Source organism: Ambystoma mexicanum, chromosome 3q (genome assembly GCF_040938575.1).
Source record: "Ambystoma mexicanum isolate Mex_15411 chromosome 3q, UKY_AmexF1_1, whole genome shotgun sequence".
Taxonomy (NCBI): Eukaryota; Metazoa; Chordata; class Amphibia; order Caudata; family Ambystomatidae; genus Ambystoma; species Ambystoma mexicanum.
In genome coordinates, this window is record NC_090926.1 from 581,651,539 (window position 1) to 581,674,585 (window position 23,047).

Consider the following 23,047-nt stretch of genomic DNA (forward strand, 5'->3'; position numbering starts at 1 on the left):
CCCGAATGCTGGTTTCCGGAAGGTTCTGCGAATGTACGTTTCCTGTTTTCTTGAGTGCTATGCCCGTGCGAGCCCCCGGCCCCCGCGCTCCGTCCGGGAACACCCGGCTATGAAGCAATGTCGAGTTCAAAGGCAGATATCAGCAACTTTTGTTAAGCGCCACGTGACCGGGCCGCGATAGCCCGGGGAGGGTATAAAATCAGAGCAGCTGTACGCGAGGAGCACAGAGGCGCAGCTGTGCAGGACGCGCGACGAGGAGACTGCTGCGTGACGTGTGCCCTTCTGAGCGCGAGCTGCCTTCCACGAGACGAGGGAGCCAAGCAGAAGAGCGGACCGTCCAATCGGAGATCCAGAGCGTCGCCAGAGCGCGTGAACTCGCAGCATGGCCTCCCCGCAAAGCGCGCTCTCCGATGGGTAAGTGCGGGGCCTCTACTCTGGCAGCCCCCCCCCCCCAGCGACCTTAGTGTCCGACTCCGCGAACATCATTATTTATCCCCCTGGGCCCTCTAGGCTCATTCAGAAGGGAACGTCCTGCAGCATAGGTGGGGTGCGGTCTGAAACCAGCAGGGGCAAAGCCAATAGGTCTGGATTTGAGTTTATAGTGAAAAGATGTCTGAAGCATGAAGATGGAGGCATTATAATGCCGTTCTTTCCGAAACATTGTTTCTGTGAGGAAGTCGTGCGTAACTAACAAAGGACGGTGCGTATGTGCTCGTCTTTCGAGTGCTGATTTTTTTTAATGTATCTTTTTATTTACTTGTTTTAATTAAAATTCAGTTTTTACAAGCACATTCCTCCATGTAAGAAAATAAAGTGAAAGATAGAAAAGGAAAGAAAGAAAAGGAGGCGTGATGACGTTTTTCAAAATGAGTGGATTTGCCATTAAAGAGCAAAGACGGAGCTGGAGACTAGAGAGAGTGTACGAGAAAGCAGAATACAGGAACCTGGCAAATTAGAAGGACCATTCCTGCCATTTGAATAGCTTTTGCAATTATTACAACTGCACGAACAGAGAAATGTAACCTCAGAAGGCCAGGCACGTTGTTTGATTAATGAATGTATTTCGGCGTCCAGGGACGGATATGTGTAGTTTCTTGTTGCAGCGTTTGAGGCCTCTAAAGGTGAAGGAGTGCAAACGGGAATCTGGCGTAACGATTTCATTGTTGGAGAGATGGAGTCCTGGGTGTCTTTCTGGAGGCCAGTCTTGCTCGGTCACTGCAGCACGGGAGGAGGTCTGATGCACAGGGAGCGTGAACTTGCATAGAAGAGTCTGCTGTTGATGGTGGTTTTCACCACAACTGGGTGGGTGGCCCTGAGCAAGGGAGTTGAAGGGAGGGAAACACCCGAGAAGGCGCAGGTATCAGTGGTGTGTGCTGGCCGTGGGATAAAGGAGGGTCAAACTTTGGTGGCGGACTTTAACTGTTAAACTGTCTGGTCTGGAAGGAGTTGCCGGGTTGGGTGGAAGGGCGCTCTGGTGATGGGCTTGGTGTTGAGAAGTAGACGTTTTCTTTTGCTTCTACTGTGCGGAAGCTCCTTGCCATCCAGGAGTCTAGCGTGGTCAGGCAACTTTCCAGGACAGGTCTTGGTTTTGCTGCATTTTGTCGGCATAGTAGTGGCATTGAAGATGGCGGTTGCCTTCAATGGTCTTGGCGGAAAGGCATGTGTAAAGTGTAGCGGAACCTGCCGGGACCAGAGAGAGAAAGGGGGTCCAATCATTAAGAACATCCATCCAGGGATGTGCCCCATGGAGGCCGGACACTGAGCCTCCAACCCCCTCTGATCGAGGAGCAGGATTCCTTTGCCTGTGGCTTCCAAGACCACAGTCAGGTCTAGAAGTCCTAACAGACATGTCTGGCTTTTGGCTGCTGCTTGGAAGGAGTTGTCATAGATCTCAAGGATAGCTGTTTCTGAGGCATGCTGAGCCGAAGTTCAACTTGGGTGGCTTGGACAGCACAAGTGTGGAGCTGAGGCTAGGGTTGGGCAGCAACGTTTTCTCAAGTATCTTGAATGGAAGCTGCAGGAAGGGTGCGTGATGGGCTTGCAGTTGTTGGTCAAAGTCGGGTCGCTGATTACTTTCATGGGAAGGGGTGAAGGGGTGGCTTGCGCAGAAAGTGTATCCAGGGCTGGGACCACAATGTCTGCTGTGCTCGTTTCAGCAGGAAGGAGGTCACTGGGCGAGAAGCTATGGCGAGAGATTTCCCATGGGGCTGTCGGAACGGTTCCTCAATGGTGGTTGGGAGGATATGTGTGAAAGAGAAGGGGGGGGGGCTGTTATTCTCGTTTCATATGTCAGTTTCTTTTTATACTTTTGTAATATTGTCCATACAAATGATAAACAGTGTGAAGAAACCGTTTATAATAGTGTGTGCCCGTTTTCTGGGTATTGTCTGTTGGGGATGCTGTTTAGTTGAAGGTCCTGCGATTTCAGTAACTGTATCGATTAAAAAAGAAAACATAGCTTGCCACTCAATTGATTGGCTTCTTTAAATCTTTGCTCTAGACCGGGTAGGCTCCATTGCTCGGGAAATTCAATAGCTTGTTAGAGTTTGACGACAAAGCGGTGTTTTGGCACCAAGATGGATGTGTGGTATTCTTTGTGGTGGGTGTGCACTGTACAAGCTCTGATGAGGTTGCCAAGTGGTGTAATGTCGGCAGCCGCGCGAATAGAAAGCATGATGCAGCCTGAGTCAAGTCTTCAACACTTCTGCGTGAGGGACTTCGCTGAATCATTGGGGCCAGACCTCGGCTTTGTTTACTTGTTTCTAGGTGTAGTACAGAGGGAGGGGGCGATGCGGTCTGCGGGGTTTCCGGGTGGCGTTCAGGGAGTACAGTGTGAACGTCAGGCAGCCGGCCTGAGAGCAGCCTGAACTAGTGTGTTGCCCTAAAAGCTTTCAAACGTAAATATGTGTTGGCCTGATATATGAGCATCCGTTCACTTTCAAGGTGTCATCGGGAGGCCTCGCGCTGCACCACCGAGCATACAGGTACTTGCATCCACACATGACTCCTGCAACCTAGGAAGATGCGCGTGATGTGCTGCACTGTGATACTATCATGCGTGCGTGGCGCACGTGCAATGTCACACACAGACCACTGAGTAACCCAACATCCCAAACACCCGCTCCAGAGAGCGAGAACATCCCAGGATCTGGAACGTGATATCACACGCAGTCTCACATTTTACATGTGGGAGCACCCACGTGATCATTAACGTCACAAGCAAAAGTGCACTAGGAGGCACGCTCATACTACCGGTAGCCACATAGTGTGTGTGTGTATATGTGTGCCGGGGGGCAATCACATGCAATCAATCCCACATAGTGTACGTCATTGTATGCGTGCACCAGAGTACACCGTAAACAGACATGTATTCTCGGACACTGCATAACAGTGGCGTGTCCCAAGTGGGGCAATGGTTTATACAGAGATGGCGTGAAGTGCGAGCACACACACACATCATGATCATAGTTTACGATAATGGGGTGGCATTAGGGGTGGCCAGGGGTAGCACGCGCCACCCCATGCCACCACTCCCTGGACAAGCCACTGGTGCATAGCAGTGACTGCATTCATGAAGTGAACAGGGGGACAGTTCTGCAGTAGGTGTTGCATTCTGCAATGCAAGGAGTACGCAGTCGGTGTGCACTACTAGTGTCCAGTCAGTCTGTCCTTGGCTGAGGTCCCACGGGGCACCCTGTTCTGGCTTGACTTTCGGCGCGGCCCTTTTGCCGCACCACTGTGGCCGCCCGCAGGGACCCTTTTGGCGAGGCCCCGATGTCACGGCAGCCATCTTTGCGCCGCTCATTTGGCGCAAGGGTGATTTAGGAGCGGTTGACGTTGCGGCCTATTTCTAAATCTCCCTCGCGCGTAATGAGCGCCAGCGATTTGGCCGGGATTATCTTCTGCACATTTTACACGCTCATAGGCTCTGTGCAACCTTTGCAGGAGATAATTCGTCGCTCATTTGGTGCGAAGGCGATTTAAAAATAGGCTGCACGGTCGGCTGCTAAATGCTAAAATTTAGCAGCTGTTACTAAACCGCCCCATAAACTGAGGGGCGTACAATAAATAATAATACAAAAGTTACCTGCAGCCACTGGTAACCAAACCCAGGCCGTCTTTCTTCAAGCCCTGGCACTTAGCCACAAGACCACCTGAAGCTTGGTGGGTGCCTGAGCACAACTTTTATACTTGCCTTGCATTAATATATATGTATAAATAGACACATGTATTAGGCCTACGTCTATATGAACCCTTAGTTTCCTTTGGCATTGTGTCTATACTCCGGGCCTGGATACCTGAGTGACGGGCCGGCTGAACATGTGCGGGGACCCATTTCAACATGATGGCCCCATTTGCTTGGAGCAGAAAGCAGTCTAAGCATACATCATAATGGAGATCAAGGTAAGGTTAATAGCCGCCAATTAAATGGCAGCTGAATAGCTATGAATCCTTCTTTGTAAGGATGTGGCTGATGTGGAGGAACCAGTGTTGAAAGGGCACGAGGTGATAACACTTCTGTTTTCCCCAGTGGAAGAGACGGCCGGAAGGCTCCAGCAAATGCAGCTTGCAGCTGCAAAGCGCACATTGTAAGCCCCAGAACGTAAGGAATATATAGCTGTGTTATTAGACTGCTGACTGGAAATATGGGGGGCAGTTGCTGGGGGCGCACATGAGGCTCGAGGCACCTTTCAGTTAAAAAGGTTGAAAGGCCCTGACACCGCCCGAGCTGAGTGAGTTTTTTTTGTTTTTTTGTTTTAAATATAAGCCAGGCTTGAGGGCACGCACTTAACCACAAATTCACTGAACACTGTGGTAGAAGCGCTGCAAAACACTATCCTTATTTACTCATAATAATTTGAGATTTAAAAAAATGTTGTGCAGCTGGTAAGCAAACCAGCTCTCAAGGGTTTGAGGGCCAGCGCTTAACCACAAGATTGAACATTGTAACATTGAGGGCCAGCGCTTAACCACAAGATTGAACATTGTAACAGGAGTACTGGAAAATACTATACTTATTTATTATTAATAATTTGAGCTAAAAAAAATAGTGTCCTCGGGTCACGTGCCAAACCATGCCGGCTCTAATAGGTCCCTGCACCCTTTTGGCTGCAGCCAACAGGGCGTGTCAACAATGGATCAAGGGGCCACGCTGAAACGTCCAGCTCCGGGGGTCCCACAGGGAGCAGACCGAGGCATGCGTAGGAATGACACCCAGTGGCTGTTCACAACATGGCAATAGCTTGCATCCTGGAAGGAGCAGAGATCCAGGATCCACACTGTGGCATTACATGAGGTCCTGGAGGCAGCAGACCAACCCCAGTGGAGCAATGATCCTCAGTGCCCGTTGGCTAAGATCTTGGAAGGAGCACCCACTGGCACGTCCGTGCACCCACTGCCCTCTCCCAGGGTGGAATCAACCCAGAGACCATGAAATACTCCTGCCTCAGCCGGAGCTGTGCAGCGCACATGGCCTACTGCCCTTGGTAGCAAGGCTTTACATTCTGGGCATATTGCAACATCTCTCTCTGTCCCATAACATGTGACCACTTATCTCTCCTCAGTGCCCCAGGCGAATTGTCCGAAGCCCTGAAGGAAGCCACAAAGGAAGTGCACCAGCAGGCAGAAGACACCGAGTTTATGAGAAACTTCCAGAAGGGGCAGGTCTCACTCAACGAGTTTAAGGTAATTTACGTCCACCATCTCTTTAAAAAAAAATTTTTTTATGCTCTTACTGTGGGCTTTATTTAAAGTAAAACAAGGCCTATCTTTCCCTATAACTATGGGGTTTTACCTGCCTATCTTGGAAACTGAGGTGCTCCTCAGTAATGATAAATGTCCAAAAACAAATCCGTCCTCTGTCCAAATCCAAGCTATCTCACCCTACCACTATTATAACTAAGGTCAGGAGAATGACTCTCTTCTGCTGGTGGTGCTTGCATTTTGTCACAAGTTTCTTCTCACTTCTCTTACTCCTTTCAGTATACATAAGCAAATAGTGTCTTGCCATCCACTACATCGCGTATTGCAGTTCTTTTAGGGGATTGGTCATTCTTTTTTTTAAACTTTTATTTACACTACCACTAATACAGACAGTAAGACAAACAATGAATAATAAAAATAACAATACAAATAACAAAGAAAAATCACAACTTTTTACACAGTAAAATGAACAATTCAAGATACATGAATCACTAAACCCCGCCTACCCAACATCAACAATGCACAGTCAAAACAGCTGCAAAAATCTACCCCATATTTTATCAAACAAACTCAATTTGCCAATTCTCCGAAACAGCACCCGCTCCATGTCCGCCAGGTCATGCATCTCGGACAACCATGTCCCAATGTCCAATGTCAAAGCATTTTTTCAATTCCTCAAGGCGATTCTTTTGCCAATCATCGCCCCTCTGAACAACCACTTCTTCTCACTCAGATACGTCCACCATCTCATGCTCCAACCCCCCTCCATAAACCCCATCAGCTGCACAACCCCCACATTGTACATTTCTTTGTAGGTAATTATGTATGCATGGCAACACTGTAGTGTCTTGTGAACGTGATGTATGTTATGTTATCGAACATCTATACTGCGCCCCTTACCAGCGTAGTGTTACTTGCAGCACCTGAACTTGTCAAAGTGGTAACATATTGTGACCTCATAAGGGCGTCGCCAGATGTTAGTCTGTGGATAGTAAAGAGCAAGATTGATAAAAAAAAGTACCTTCACATGAGTGTTTGTAGCTTGCAACCTTTATCTTTACACAAAAAAATCGATCAATGAACGTTAAATCAGTCTGAAACTTTGATAAAGCTTAAACGCCACTAAATCTGACATCGGGAAGTCATTATTTAAAACATGTATTTGCAAAGTTAAAGACTTGCAAAGCTGACATTTGACATTCTTTAACATCAAGACATGTCGTTGAACTTGTATTTCTACCTTGTTCCATTAAAATACGCAGCAAGCATTGTTTCTCGTGTATGCCAGCCATACTGCAACGGTTGATCGCATTCACGCTATTGCATTGTTTCTCTTGTATGCCAGCAATACTGCAACGGTTGATCGCATCCACGCTATTGCATTGTTTCGCTTGTATGCCAGCCATACTGCAACGGTTGATAGCATCCACGCTTTTGCATTGTTTCTCTTGTATGCCAGCCATACTGCAACGGTTGATCGCATTCACGCTATTGCATTGTTTCTCTTGTATGCCAGCAATACTGCAACGGTTGATCGCATCCAAGCTATTGCATTGTTTCGCTTGTATGCCAGCCATACTGCAACGGTTGATAGCATCCACGCTTTTGCATTGTTTCTCTTGTATGCCAGCCATACTGCAACGGTTGATCGCATCCACGCTATTGCATTGTTTCGCTTGTATGCCAGCCATACTGCAACGGTTGATAGCATCCACGCTTTTGCATTGTTTCTCTTGTATGCCAACCATACTGCAACGGTTGATAGCATCCACGCTTTTGCATTGTTTCTCTTGTATGCCAGCCATACTGCAACGGTTGATCGCATCCACGCTTTTGCATTGTTTCTCGTGTATGCCAGCCATACTGCAACGGTTGATCGCATCCACGCTTTTGCATTGTTTCTCGTGTATGCTAGCCATACTGCAACAGTTAATAGCATCCACGGTTTTGCATTGTTTCTCGTTTATGCCAGCCATACTGCAAGGGTTGATCGCATCCACGCTTTTGCATTGTTTCTCTTGTATGCCAGCCATACTACAATGGTTAATAGCAACCACGCTATTGCATTGTTTCTCTTGTATGCCAGCCATACTGCAACGGTGGATCGCATCCACGCTTTTGCATTGTTTCTCGTGTATGCTAGCCATACTGCAACAGTTAATAGCATCCACGGTTTTGCATTGTTTCTCGTTTATGCCAGCCATACTGCAAGGGTTGATCGCATCCACGCTTTTGCATTGTTTCTCTTGTATGCCAGCCATACTGCAATGGTTAATAGCAACCACGCTATTGCATTGTTTCTCTTGTATGCCAGCCATACTGCAACAGTTAATAGCATCCACAGTTTTGCATTGTTTCTCATTTATGCCAGCCATACTGCAACAGTTAATAACATCCACGATTTTGCATTGTTTCTCTTGTATGCCAGCCATACTGCAACAGTTGACAGCATCCACGCTTTTGCATTGTTTCTCTTGTATGCCAGCCATACTGCAACGGTTGATCGCATTCACGCTTTTGCATTGTTTCGCTTGTATGCCAGCCATACTGCAACAGTTAATAGCATCCATGGTTTTGCATTGTTTCTCGTTTATGCCAGCCATACTGCAACAGTTAATAGCATCCACGCTTTTTCATTGTTTCTCTTGTATGCCAACCATACTGCAACGGTTGATAGCATCCACGCTTTTGCATTGTTTCTCTTGTATGCCAGCCATACTGCAACGGTTGATCGCATCCACGCTTTTGCATTGTTTCTCTTGTATGCCAGCCATACTGCAACGGTTGATCGCATCCACGCTTTTGCATTGTTTCTCGTGTATGCCAGCCATACTGCAACGGTTGATCGCATCCACGCTTTTGCATTGTTTCTCGTGTATGCTAGCCATACTGCAACAGTTAATAGCATCCACGGTTTTGCATTGTTTCTCGTTTATGCCAGCCATACTGCAAGGGTTGATCGCATCCACGCTTTTGCATTGTTTCTCTTGTATGCCAGCCATACTACAATGGTTAATAGCAACCACGCTATTGCATTGTTTCTCTTGTATGCCAGCCATACTGCAACGGTGGATCGCATCCACGCTTTTGCATTGTTTCTCGTGTATGCTAGCCATACTGCAACAGTTAATAGCATCCACGGTTTTGCATTGTTTCTCGTTTATGCCAGCCATACTGCAAGGGTTGATCGCATCCACGCTTTTGCATTGTTTCTCTTGTATGCCAGCCATACTGCAATGGTTAATAGCAACCACGCTATTGCATTGTTTCTCTTGTATGCCAGCCATACTGCAACAGTTAATAGCATCCACGGTTTTGCATTGTTTCTCATTTATGCCAGCCATACTGCAACAGTTAATAACATCCACGATTTTGCATTGTTTCTCTTGTATGCCAGCCATACTGCAACAGTTGACAGCATCCACGCTTTTGCATTGTTTCTCTTGTATGCCAGCCATACTGCAACGGTTGATCGCATTCACGCTTTTGCATTGTTTCGCTTGTATGCCAGCCATGCTGCAACAGTTAATAGCATCCACGGTTTTGCATTGTTTCTCGTTTATGCCAGCCATACTGCAACAGTTAATAGCATCCACGCTTTTTCATTGTTTCTCTTGTATGCCAGCCATACTGCAACAGTTAATAGCATCCACGCTTTTGCATTGTTTCTCGTTTATGCCAGCCATACTGCAAGGGTTGATCGCATCCACGCTTTTGCATTGTTTCTCTTGTATGCCAGCCATACTGCAACAGTTAATAGCATCCATGCTTTTGCATTGTTTCGCTTGTATGCCAGCCATACTGCAACGGTTGACAGCATCCACGCTTTTGTATATGTGGCCGTTCATATTGCAGCTGAAGATTTCGTCCTTGGAGTTCATGTATATTGCAGCTAATTGTTGTTGTCAATAGTGTCCTTATATTTTGTTGTTAATTCTCTTAATTTCTCGGTCCTTGTCCTTTTATCTATATTGCTTGATGATTAATTCTCTATATTTTGTTTATGTTGCTTTTAAACGCAGCAGATATTTTCTATACATATTTCCTACATTACGGTACATGGCGTTTCTAATGTCCTTCCTTGTACTTCATGTATGTTACTCTTCGTTATATCTGACAATGTCATTTTGTATTGTTCTGTTTTTGTTTGATTGTAGCTGGTGATGTCGTCATTGTATTTCGTCTACGAGGCCTTAGAGGAGGAGATTGAGAGGAACAAGGATCACCCGGGCTATGCCCCCGTCTACTTCCCTACTGAATTGCACCGCAAGGCCGCACTAGAGCTCGACATGGCATACTTCTATGGGTCGCAGTGGAGGAATGTGATCTCCTGTCCTAAGGCCACCAGGATGTATGTGGCAAGGCTGCACCATGTTGGACAGAAGGAGCCAGAGCTTCTGGTGGCCCATGCCTACACCCGCTATCTCGGCGACCTGTCTGGCGGGCAGGTGCTCAAGAAAATAGCTCAGAAGGCCCTGCAGTTGCCAGCTTCAGGTGAGGGACTTGCCTTCTTCACCTTCGATGGAGTGACAAGTGCCACAAAATTTAAACAGCTATACCGGGCCCGCATGAACGCCATCGAAATGGATGACAGCACCAAGGAGAGGGTCCTCAATGAGGCCAAGAAAGCATTCCTGTTGAATGTGGCGGTAAGTGAAGAGTATGGCCGGATGGAGTGTTTGGGTAGGCAGTGAATGCACCACATGCACTTCACCTCAAGCAGAACTTTTTCAGTACCAGAGCCTCAAGGGTGAACACACACTAACACCAAGCGGCGCTCTACCCGATACCACAGCCTTGTGTGCTTCATACTACAAACTGACCTTTCTTGGTAGCACAGCCTCTTGGGCATAACAATCACTAACACTAAGCCACACTCTTTTAGTAGTGCAGCCGTAATGGTCACAACACTGACACCAATGCAGAGCTTCTTATGCGCTTCATCCTCATGGTCTCAGACTCACGGGCACAAAGCTCAGCTTTCCAAGTGCCCCAGCTCCGTGGGCCTCGCGCTCAATAGAACAATGCTGAACGGTTCCCTTTTCTATAGCATTTGCCCTCTGCTCCTCAGGCTTCCCCCTGCTCTCACTGGATTTCCCCATCAGCAGGAAATGGTCAACTCTAAGTGGGCCGCTCGGAGACTGCATGCTCACTCCTTGATTTCCTCTCCTTGTTCCAGGTTTTCGAAGAACTCCAGGAGCTGGTGTCCTCTTCAGCCGCGATGAATGGCCTCCTTGCTCAGGAGAAGTCAGAACCACACAGAAGAGGTCCGGCCAGCATACCCAATGGTGAGATCACCACTAAAGAGATATCCTTAGAAATATAACAAAGCTGTATGTAGCGCAGTCTAGTCTGAGGTGTGGCCTAGTCAAGAGTCCATGTTGGCTATTGTGGGAGCACAGTTGCATGAGATGGGGTGTGTGTGGCTGTATGTGTACATGCAGAAGAAGGGACTACTGTGGAGATGGCCACATTTAAGGGTGCGGTCTAGTTAATGGGCAACATCCGTAAAGACGATGAAAGCAGGCAGACCTAGCATCTGTCCAGTGATGGCACTCTGCCATATTCCTCAATAGTTGTGTTTCTTTAATAAGCCAGAGAGAGTTTGGTGCTGTGTTAGTCCAGTTTTAAAATCAAACAAAATCCATGGTTTGATACCTTTGTATTGGACTAACTGAAAATCTTCTGCTGAGAGGGTAGTTCCATTAGCTTCCGAGGTCCCAGGGGTTTCTCCATCAGATGGTGGTCACACGATAAATGAGCAACAAAGAAAATCATACACATAGTTGGACATCACTGTTACATAGAAAGAGAAAAAAAAGACAAGGGATTCTCCCACCTTAATGAAGACACATAGGGGTTCATATTCAACAGGGGTGTAATATAGCAAACATGCGTAAAAGCCTCGCGTGTGGTTTTTACGCATGTTTGTTACATCACGCCCCATTTTCAATCATTTGTATGGTGGATAGGAGGTGCGGGACGCAAAATGTGTTTCCACCTCATGTCTTCCCCTCCGCTATACAAATGCTTCAGCATTTGTGCCGGTATGGATTTACTTACGGCGCAAATGCTAGAGATCGGTTCTAGGTGACAGGATCTAATGCCTTTTTTTCGACATCAAAAGTGCTGGAAAAAAGTTTTGAATGCTTTTTTTAAATTTTTTTTATGGGGGGTACCCCTCAACCCCCGTTTTCTTTTTAAAAAAAACATTTCTATGCATTCTAAACTAAAAAATATATAAATAAATAAAGCATTCGAAAAAAAAAATTCCGGTCCTTTTGTTTTGGAAAAAAGGGGCATTTGATCCTTTTTTTTCGAAACTATGACTGGACACCCTAGAGATCCCCATGGGGTTCCGCGTGCTTTATGACCCCATAGAGATCCATTGTAAATGCTGCCTGCCATGCGCAATTAAACCCTGCGCATGTCGGGTAGGGTTTAATTGTAATTGTGAACACTAGTACCATGCAAGCATGGTAAGCAGTTTTCGCAATTGAAATTAAACCCTGTCCGACATGCTCGTGTGTCGGGCAGGGTTTAATTATAACTGTGCACCGCTTGCCATGCCAGGATGGCAAGCAGCGCTCACAATTAAAAGTAAACGCTGCCTGGCATGCAAACGTGCCAAGCAGTGTTTATTCACTTTGCATGGTTTAGTGCAAAAGTGCAGGGCAAAAGGCGGCGTACACACGTGTACACCACCTTGTGCCATGTACATTTGCACTCTGATGTGAAAATGATGAAAAATTGGCGGCGGGGAGCCATTTACATTGCAGTGCTAACGTAACAGGTTCCTGCCGTCAAATTATGATTTTGGGCAATATAATCTCCCTAGAGAAGTAAAGGTGGGGAACCCAATGAAAGCATAATCGCTCACAGAGAGGCTGGTGACACTATGCTTAGCAACTGCACCACCAGTGGAAGCTAGAAAGCTTGCTATATGACATTGTACTGTTTAAAAATGTAACTGTGCTCTCCACCGCCATATGACAGTCAGTGGCATATTCTCTTTAATGCCTGCTTGCTGGTAGAAGCCTCAATACATACATGACTTGTAGCGACCTAGATTCTTGATACATTCTGAAATTATACATTTCTGTTCTCCAATAGAGAACATTGTAAAGGGGCAGGGGTGGTCCTCATTTTTAAATCCTCTGTTAAGGTCATAATACATGACATGTAAAGACCGCCCGGGTCCGATAAACAACACATCAAGTGCATGATCTCTCATCCAGGCTCCTTAGGTTTTTATAATACTTTAGGGACCACCAAAAAAGGATGCTATGTTTTTGGATGCAGAGACTGAAAAGGTAGATGGGATTATTCCAACATGGGCCAGAATTGCCCTCAATGGCAATATTAATTTCTGTCTGGCCGATCCTAGCAAGCATGCACAGAACTCCTAGCAGAGCGAGCGCTTCCTCAATGCATACACTAGATAAGTGCCACTCACCCGGATTGTAGTGTCACGAGGCATATTGTGCTTGTCTGGTCGGATCCCTACGACATCCCATTTAATCTACCTTACAATCTGCACTACAGCCACTAAGACTAAGAGCAAACTGCGACACAACGGAAATGGTCCTTAATCACAGGGATTGTCCGTGGAAGAAAACGTTTGTAAACGTCCTCCTCACTCGCCAAACCCAGTGTCAATATTATCCGTATATTAAAGTAGGCTGGCGGGTGTTATGCATTCTGTTGGCCCATATACCGACAGGCCTAGGAATTAACGTGTTCCTGATTGGTTCACGGAGAACGTCATAGGTTAAAAAAAAAACAGGACACGTGTAACAACCTGACGAAGAGACGCGCCAGGCAGATAAACATACTCTTAAATTACACAAGCAAGAGATAAGCAATGCCAAACAAACACACTTAACAAATGAGATCTTCTCGAATAACATTTTCTAAGGAGCTGTTTAATGTTTTCTCTGAAATTGAAGAGAGCAAAGCCATGTCTTCCAGGGGAACTTTGTGAACAGCTGGTGACATTGGAACAACTCTGCAGGTGGAAGCGCCATTAGCAGGCAATGCTTTGCCAGGATCCCAAAGTCTGCCAGTCTATACCTGTACAGCTCTTTCTTGTACTGAATGTGGCACACTGTCAAAGAAGGAGCAAGTCACGCACTCTCCAAAATATGTTAATGTTAAAGGTATTTGTACCGCGCACCATCACCAACGGAATTGGTCCCCAGGCGCTCAGGCGGATTTGTAAACAAGAAGTTGGGGTGGGTTAGTAAGGTGAAGAGGGAGTAGGATAGTGAGAAAGGTGGTGTCCTGTTAGCAGCTTCAGTTCGGTTTTCACTGTACGCTGAGCTTGGGTGTGAATATCAGATCAATGTGAGTCCTTGTGTGCTGTTGGTGGACTTATGTGTTGTTTGTTGATGTGTTGAAGTGCGTGCGGTTTGCTGTGCGAGAAAGGGGATTGTGTGGTTTTTTTTTTGTGTGAGTTAAGTATGCAGAAATTTGAGCTTTTGGGTTAGTGGGTTATATGTCTCCTAGATCCATGACTGCACCTGTTGTCAAAGGGGCGGGGTCATTATTTAAGAATTAAACATCAGGCAGTAGTTTGGTCACTGTTTAAAGAGCCAACTGTGGCTGCTTGTGATCCAGCTGATATCTGGCCGAACTACTGCGCGACTACCATTTGCTTCAAAGCTCCTAGACGCAGATGCAGTGAACCAACGGCAGACCTTTGGCGAGGAGCACAGGGTCCTGGCTCTGTGGCAGGCATGATCGCACCCCTGCCATTGCACGGGCACCCCTGCCATTGCACGGGCACTGGTGTGCTCTGAGTTATAGGGGACATCAGAAGGCTAGTGACTGGAGACTGTGTTAATGCGCTGATCATCCTGGATTTGTCAGAGGCATGGACAAGCCGTCTCACTGCCCATGTCCTTCTTGGTCACCAACACTGGTTTGCGGAGTGCCACATGGGTCGACCATGTCTCTGCTAATAGTTCACCTCTACCTCTGCCAGTAGCACAGATGTTCTGCAAGAAGAACGTGTATTTATTTATTGTTAGCTTGTCAGGCGCTTATAAAGGAAGTAAGTACTGTTTCAAAGCACCCACAGGGCAACATGGAGTGGGGGTCAAGAGGATGTAAAAACGATTGACATACATACAAATATTAATACAGTGGGAGGTGGAGACAAACCTACTATGCCTTGTGAGTGTTCAGAACGTGCAAGCTCAGAAGGGAGGGGGAATGGAGGTAGGTGCTGGGGTGCTCATGGGTGAGCAACAAATGAAGTGCAATCTAAGGCAAGTGTGAGCCTCCAGGGTGGAGGGTAAGCCGAGGCTAGTGCTGAGGATAGACAGAAGCTGGGAGGGATTGGGTATGGGAGGTCAGGACTCCGGGGATGCATAAGGGCCCTGGACACCAAACCAGCAACTGTGAGATTAGCAGAGGAGATTGGGAGGGAAGGTGCAGGTAAATGGCTTTTATGCAGATCATACACAGGTCCCTCTCCAATTGAAGAGGGATCTCTGGTTAGAGAGGCTGGACAGATAACTTTAAAAGTTGCGTGACAGGTGTGTGTCTGGATGGGCACGAACCGAATGAAGCTGCCCCTGGGGCCCCGCTGAAACCTGTACTGAACTCTGTGATACACATGCCATTAGGTGAGAACAGAGCCATTGGCCAGAAGCTTTGGACAAGTGACCAACAGCAGTTCCAGAAGTAATCTTGGACTGATCAGCGATTCCACACTAACCCCCAATAGCCCAAATAAAGCACTCACAAACCGCTGCTTTTATCACCAAAGGGTTATTCATTTATTCGCCCAGGGACGGACCCTAATCAATGCATTGTTTTTGTTTGGCCTTCCAAGATGTTCTATCTTCTGGATGCAGCTAACCAAGAAGAGAGCCATGCGGCTCCTTCTTCTGCCAGGAAAACAAGAACATGTTATCCTGCCCTGAGAAGTGAACACTGGCAGTCAGTGACCAGGAGTATACGTCGACGCATTATACAAAGTGCCTAGAGCACTGCCGCAAGCAGGGTCTATATTCCTTCAGACGACATTCAGGAAATATGCATCAGCCCGACAGTTCTGATTGGCGCAAAGGAATCTGGCTGATGGCCCTTGGCTCATCTGCACTGAAACCGTTCCTTGGCAAGTACGGGCACCAGCTGCGAGGAACCATCTCCCGCTGGGCCGCTAGACCGCCCGCCTTCAAACCACATCACTTGACTGCATGATCTATACACCACCCCTTTGTCAAGTACCCTCTTGGGTTGCTCTGCCCCAGGAATATAGCAAAATAGTATGGCCTAATGGTTCTGCAAACCTGTATGTGAGACATGGTCTATATACCAGGAGATTCGGGGGAGGGGAGGATGGAGGCCTTGTAACGGGCGTGGCCTACTTATGTGGGGGCGTTCTCTCGTGCATGGAGGGGGCCATAAACGGTGTGGCCTAGGGGAATCACCTAATTAAGAGCAGCCTGCATCAAACTAGGTTTGGTGAAGGGCAGAGAGTGGCATTTGGACGTGTGTCGTTCTTGGAGTAGGGATCTGCTGTTGGCGCTGTGCTCTACTTATGAAGCGACGTGCGCTTAGCGGTATCAATTTCTTCAGCACATCAGTGTCGGCCCCTCTGGATGACAGTGAGCCAGTCCGTCACCAGTTTCTCAGCTTAGTGAACTGAAATGTGTCCAGCTGTTGTCAGATATCTCAGATGAATTGCAGAGTAAAATAACTGGTAGTGCGTGTCCCCACTAGGCGTTGTATGGCAAAAACGTTTTTTTAAAACAATTTTTATAATTTTTTACATAACCATGGCAACTTGCAGAGTTGTTTAATCATTTACAAAACATTCCCTGTCAAAGGTGTCCATCTGCCTCCCCCCACCCTCCCCTGACCTACATAGCACCCGTTTCCATCTCCCTCCCTTATTCCACATCAACCCCCCAAACCTCGATATCTTCTTGTACAAGAGTTTCCTCCAAGTCTTTGCCACCCTGTTCAGACGTGGCCAGATCCGCTATCAATTGTCTCCAAGCGTCGTCTCCTCCATCCGCTTGTTCCGTATTCCATCCTATCGCTTCCTGCCACACCACAGTCTCTGCGTTTGCCCATTTTAACAGGTCCTCCACCACGCCTGCACTGCTGGCCTCCTCTGTGCTTTCCATCCCATCGCTATTCTGCGTTTCGCCAGTATATATGCCAAGTCCTTAAACTTACTCACATGTCTAGCCCTTTTGGGCCTTTTGTATGGCAGAAACCTTACATTAAAACAGGCATCATGGGATCTAGCTGGTTTCCTGCTGGGGCAGAAAAATATGGTAAGAATGGGTGCTTGTCTCCCTAAGTGTACATCAGGGAGAGGGTTCAACCCATGACTTCTCTTTTAATGCCAACCTGCCATTCATGGAGATTAGAGGCGTTGTCATATTTCCTTTCTCATTGTCAGCAAACTGTTCACTCCACATGCTCCTGCTGCCTGCAATGTGTATGCAAACAGCCACAGCTGCTGCTAACAATACCACTGATCTGCAATTCTAACAGCTCTTTCTCCAATGAGCTCTGCAAAGAGCATTTATAAACAATTATAAGCAACCAACATTGTGAGTCAGTTTATCCTCAGAAAGCAGAGTCTTCCTTTTGCGGCTCAAACCTGCAACCTGCAGAGCACACATGGATCTCAGCAGTGAATGCAGACTTGAAATCCAGGGCTGCAAAAAAGAAAGGAGCAGAACACAAGCCTTCTCTGCCTACACCCCAAGACTATGGAACCACCTCGCCATCAGCATCAGACTTGCCCCCCACTCGCCTACCATTCCGAAAATAACTCTAGACCCACCTCTTCACCAGGGCCGTCACGAGGGGAGTTCAAGGGGGGCAAACTGCCCCGGGCCTTGTGCTTGCTGGGGACCTCGCGGCCCCCTCTCCTAAGTGGAAGGCAGCACAGTCTCCCGTGTCCTTTATTCACACGGGGGACTGTGCTGCCCCTGCAATGATTTTGCTGTTTCTTGTGAAGCCGTTTGGCTCCGCAACAAACAGAAAAATAATGGGAGACAGCAGGGCTCAGAAGTGAGCTCTGCTGCCTCCCGTTATTCAGCTAAAAACGTGGATATGCTGAATGACAAGAGAGGACTCCTCTCCTTTCAGTCAGTGTGTTCCAGTTGCTCAGTGTGACCACACTGACTGACAGGAGAGGAGTTCTCTCTTGTTAATCAGTGTGTTCACGTTGCTCAGCGTGACCACGCTGACTGACAGGAGAGGACTCCTCTCCTGTCAGTCAGTGTGTTCATGTTGTCAGCGTGATCACACTGACTGATGGGAGAGGAGTTCTCTCTTATCAGTCAGTGTGTTCACATTGCTCAGCATGACCACGCTGACTGACAGGAGAGGAGTTCTCTCTTGTCAGTCAGTGTGTTCACGTTGCTCAGCATGACCACGCTGACTGACAGGAGAGGACTCCTCTCCTGTCAGTCAATGTGTTCATGTTGCTCTGCGTGACCACGCTGACTGATGGGAGAGGAGTCCTCTCCTGTCAGCCAGTGTGTTCATGTTGTCCGCGTGATCATGCTGACTGATGGGAGAGGAGTTCTCTCTTGTCAGGCAGCATGTCTACGTGTCGGCTGCGTGGATGCTTTTTAAGGGTGCATGGAGGTAAGGTAAGTGTTTTTATTTTAAATTAAAAGTATATATGTGTATTTAAATTAAATTAGTATGTATATGTGTATGTATGAATGCATGCGTGCATGTTGGTGTTTGTGTCAATGCTGTGTTTGGTTTTATGTATACATGCATGTATGGAGTTGTGTACCTGGTGGATGAATGCATGGGTGAAAGTGTTCTTTGTGAGTGTGTGTTCAGCACCACCACTAAATGTAGCGCCCTGGGGGCCACTTCATTAAGGGGTGGGTTCATGTCATCAGAGGTGCACCTAGGCTAAAATGTCAGGGGGGAAAGGGGACTAACACTTCAAATGTTGGGAGAGGCGCTAACTTCAGAGGCTGTGAGGAAGGGGCAAACTTCCTTGTGTCGGGGCACCTAACATCTTTCCACATTTTGAATGAGACTATTCTGGTGAAGCTTCAATGTTACAAGCAGCTACCGCTTGCCTTCATTTCTGAAACGTCACACTTAAGGACTGCTGTGAGAATGAGACGTCTCATGTCACCACTTCCCTTCTAATCACTCCCCTAGCATGCAAGTGCTAACCCCACATCACGATTTCAATTACCTAAAAATGTATGCATATGAATGCAGGTGCTAACAGTGAAATGACTTCTCATGGTCATGTTGATCCCTATGGCATTTCTCACCCAGTTCCTGCCCTCCCCACCCAAAACACCTCCTCACTGGAACTCTTTGAGCTAGCCTTAAACATGCCTTGCCATCAAACGTTGCCCTCAATGTGCCTGCAAGTGTTTCCTCAAAGCAGTCTTCTGAGAATTCATGACTTCATTGGAGTTGTAAACACGTAACTGGTGTAATACAAATGTCTTAATCAGGTCTGCCTTTGGCCACTCAATATAAAAACACCCTGTGTGTCTTTCACTGAAGTTCTTTTAAAAATAAGCATTGACAAAGCCAACGGTTTTGGCTTGTGTATTAGGCATTTACCAGGCACTGCTATTAGTTGCTCACGTACTCAAACCATTTTGCACTGGCACTATCAATGGCCAGCTAATACCAATACAGAAGTGCCTTTCCCATGCCTACACGAATGCCCAAACTGTTAGCATTGCCAGTGCTCTTTTTGCTCTACCCTTGATGCACAGGACTATGCATCAAGGTTAAAGCAAATATACTACTCTGCTAAATTGGCCCACGTTGAATGTAGGCCAATCTAGCCGGTAATAATACTTATGGTACACAGTCAGCCTGGATATACTTTCTGTGGCATGGCATTTTTACTGGCTGGGAGTCTGTACATGGTAATAATGGCATATACTGATGCAGCCTGCATCGACATAATTAGAACAACCAGCATGAATATATTTTTATACTAGCATATCTCGCGTGGAAAGGCGGCATGAAATGTATTGGAAAATGTTCCTATGCACAATTAGTGATTTGCAACTAGTGGGAATTTCCATGTGCTTCCATACAAAACCAATTGCAAACTGTTTGGATTTCTATCCAATTTTGCAAAGAAAGTGCTGTAAAATGCATACTTTTAACCCAATGTTTCAAACATTTTCTTGGGAGTGAGAACCCCCCTCAAGCAACCATTGTTTGGTTTGGGCTCCCTCACTGTGCTCTGTTGATCCTGCCTAATTGGCACAAACATTTAAGCCTCTTAAATTCAGAAATGTACCAGGCTCCACTGTACATCATTTGACACTGTGTATGATGTGTGTTTTAATGTGCACACGGGGCAGGGTGCTCCTTAATGATATGATATGGCATTTATAACGTGCCTCTACACAAGTGTTTCTAGGCGCGACAAGGCAAGGAGGGAGAAACAAAAGAGTAGGACAAAACACAGATCTTACTAGGCCTTGTGTGATTCAGATCGCGCAAGAGCAGGGAAGGGGGGAGGGGAGAAGTGCCGAGGGTTGGGCAGGATGCAGAAGTGCAGTAACAGAGGAGAAACAAGAGTGCAGCCAACGGGTGGCAAGTGTGGGTACTCTTAAGTGCAGCCAACGGGTGGAGAATAAGAGCAAGAGCGGGGACTGTAGGGTTACAGATACAGACCACAAGTGCAGGGGAGCCAAGTGGCAGTGCAGGATTGCAACAGGACAGGCAGGGACCTGGGCCCGAATTCAGAGCTTGACCTGGTGACCAGTGCATGGATCGGGCAGCTGATCAGCAAGGGAGAGGAAGAGGGAAGGCAGAAGCAAAGAGACAGGTCTTGAGGTACTTCCGGAACCGGAAATGGTTCTCCTTAAGTTTCAGCGAGGCAGGGAGGCTGTTTCCAGAGGGAGGCCCCAGCCAAAGAAAGAGATCTGCCCTCAACTCTTTGCTTGGGAAAGTGACTGACCCTCAGAGTATTGGAGGTGGCGCAGTGGAGAGCTCATGCCATCTTATATATATTTATTCATATGATAAAAAAGTTAGTCTGGCATGAACCTTTCTTCAGTAGAGAAATCTAACTTTGCTGTAGTTGATTTGGAGTTGTAGTAATAAATCATATTTGGGATCCTGCACACAAACTCAAGGGTAGATTTCTCGAGTCTCTTGTTTGTGGATGTGCCGCTGCTGGCCGAGTGCAAAAAACTGTAAGGGGGCCTCACCAAATGTTTAGCCCCGGGCCTCACCACATCTTCTGAGAGCCCTGCTCTTCACCTAGGCCATCACGTCACCCTGTGCCATCTGAATCGCTAGACGCCCCCGCCCTTCTCCCTGCCTCCTGGTACCACTGTACCCCTCCTCTGTCTCCTCCCCTCCTCCCCCGCTGTACAGCTGTTGTGCTTTTACCTTTTTAAAGCGCCCTATGGCTTCGTGAAGCGAGGTCCGCGCTCTATAAATACAATAATAATACTTAAGTCGCAAGCCATTTTACCAGGGATGCAGTTACTAATCTTGGGATACAGATGATATTTCATTTCCCTACCTCAGTATTGAACGACGTCACTCCAAGCAACATCTTTTATAATCGCCTTTTTGCCTTTTCTCCCCTTAGGACATGGCTCGGCCGCAAGCGGAAGTGCAGAGACCAGGGCGCAGTCGAGAGCACTTCCTCCATCCACGGTTCCAATGCGTTGGGTAGTTGTGGCCAGCCTGGTGCTGGGGGCCCTTGCCTTCTTCATGTATGCCATTTAGTAGGTTGCCCACTGGTGCCCTGAACCACTCCTCAACTTGAGGGACCGACGCCTTGAGGTAAAGCGCGCATTTACCGACCATCACGTGACTGTTACATTGTCAGAGACTTTGATATTGACAGTCGTCCGGCAAGGACCACAGTCTGCATAATGCAACTTGACTGAATGTATTGCCATCGTCACCCGAATGGGAAGAGGACACTCCATCCTGATGTATATACATATTTATATAATGCTGTGAAAATACATGTTTTTGATTATTTTCTTTCTAACTTAATCTTGTTTATTGTAACCTGTTTATAATCCTTGAATTTTTATAATGACATTTTAGAAAATAACTTTTCTATTAAACCAAATAATCCCACTTCTCTGATCATTCATTTTTTTTTTTTTAAAGAAAAGAGGTTTACTTTGATTAGCAGGCATTGACGTCACGCGATTAATTGCATACATTTTGCACTAAGGGGCCACTTAACGAGTTTGCATGCGATCATTAGGCAGTGCCGGGAAGGGTCGGCATGATTTCGAGTTAAGCAGCCACTCCCGTTATTCCCGATTTTGGACTCCCAGAGGACACCATTGGGGGCACGTGGTATTACCACGCGTGGTGAAAACGCATGAGTGACACAGCAGGTGGGAACACATTTGTGTGGATGCAATTTTGCAGAGCGGTTGATATTGAGTTTTGTAAAGTACACACTAATGCGGTTTATTGGCACCAGGCCTGATAAATTGCCTCTGCTACCAGTAGCAAATAGGATCAAGGTAGGATAAAAAAAAAAATCAGTTGCAAACTCTGTTGACAAAACACAGCAAGAGTGGAAGAAGCGGAAGTCTTAGATATCGAATCTCCTTTAAAATCCCTCTCAACTGCATTTTTTTTTCCAAGTTCAAAGGAGTTCTTCCCTGGAGTAAGACATGTGCTTGGGCAATGCTTACTGAGGTAAGCATTGTGCCTGCAGATATAGGGCCCGATTCATGGAAAAGAACGCTTAGATCCCGTACATTTCACACACCGATAACGACTTTGCGAATCGCTGCGCGCAGACATTTTTGTGCGCGCTCCATGTACTCGGGAATGTTTCCCGCAAAGTAACCCTAGACACAATTCGCGGCAGGAACACCCCTGACATGCCACCCGCAAAGCAGAACTAGCCATTAATAGCCACCTGTGTGCGCTCCTCATCTGCGAACACATGCACCCCAGTACTCTTGTATGGGGTCCCCTGCAACCAAGCCAGCACCCCAGAGACATTGCGTGGGGTCCCCCGTACCTGTTAGCAACACCCCGACAATATGCGTACCATTTCCCGTAGCTCAAGTAATTACCAGTGAATATGTGCTCGAACCCACGTAAACCGTGCCTGAACCCCGCTACTCTGCATACCCCTGGATCACACTGCCATGTGAAAGCAGGCGTAAGGCACGAGTCGCATAGGAATCACTGCGCAAAGGTAAGGTCTGATCGGGATAATAGGGGTGTGTACATGCGGTTGGGGGGCGATCACAGGAAGGGGTGCGCGTATGCAGAGTAGCGGGGTACAGGGGCATAGGAGACACATAGGCCGATTCATGGAATTCATGTGCGCTGAAAATTCCTGCGCAAGTTTTCG

At 47.1% G+C, this 23,047-nt stretch overlaps 1 protein-coding gene across 1 annotated transcript; it reads left to right on the forward strand.

Moving 5' to 3' along the window:
• Positions 1–212: 212 nt before the first annotated feature.
• HMOX1 (heme oxygenase 1) lies at positions 213–21,798 on the forward strand. The gene is made up of 5 exons (XM_069654383.1): positions 213–414; positions 5,565–5,685; positions 9,861–10,352; positions 10,883–10,991; positions 21,296–21,798. Exons 1-5 carry the CDS (start codon positions 383–385, stop codon positions 21,433–21,435), a joined length of 894 nt encoding a protein of 297 aa, XP_069510484.1. The 5' UTR covers positions 213–382; the 3' UTR covers positions 21,436–21,798.
• Positions 21,799–23,047: the final 1,249 nt, after the last annotated feature.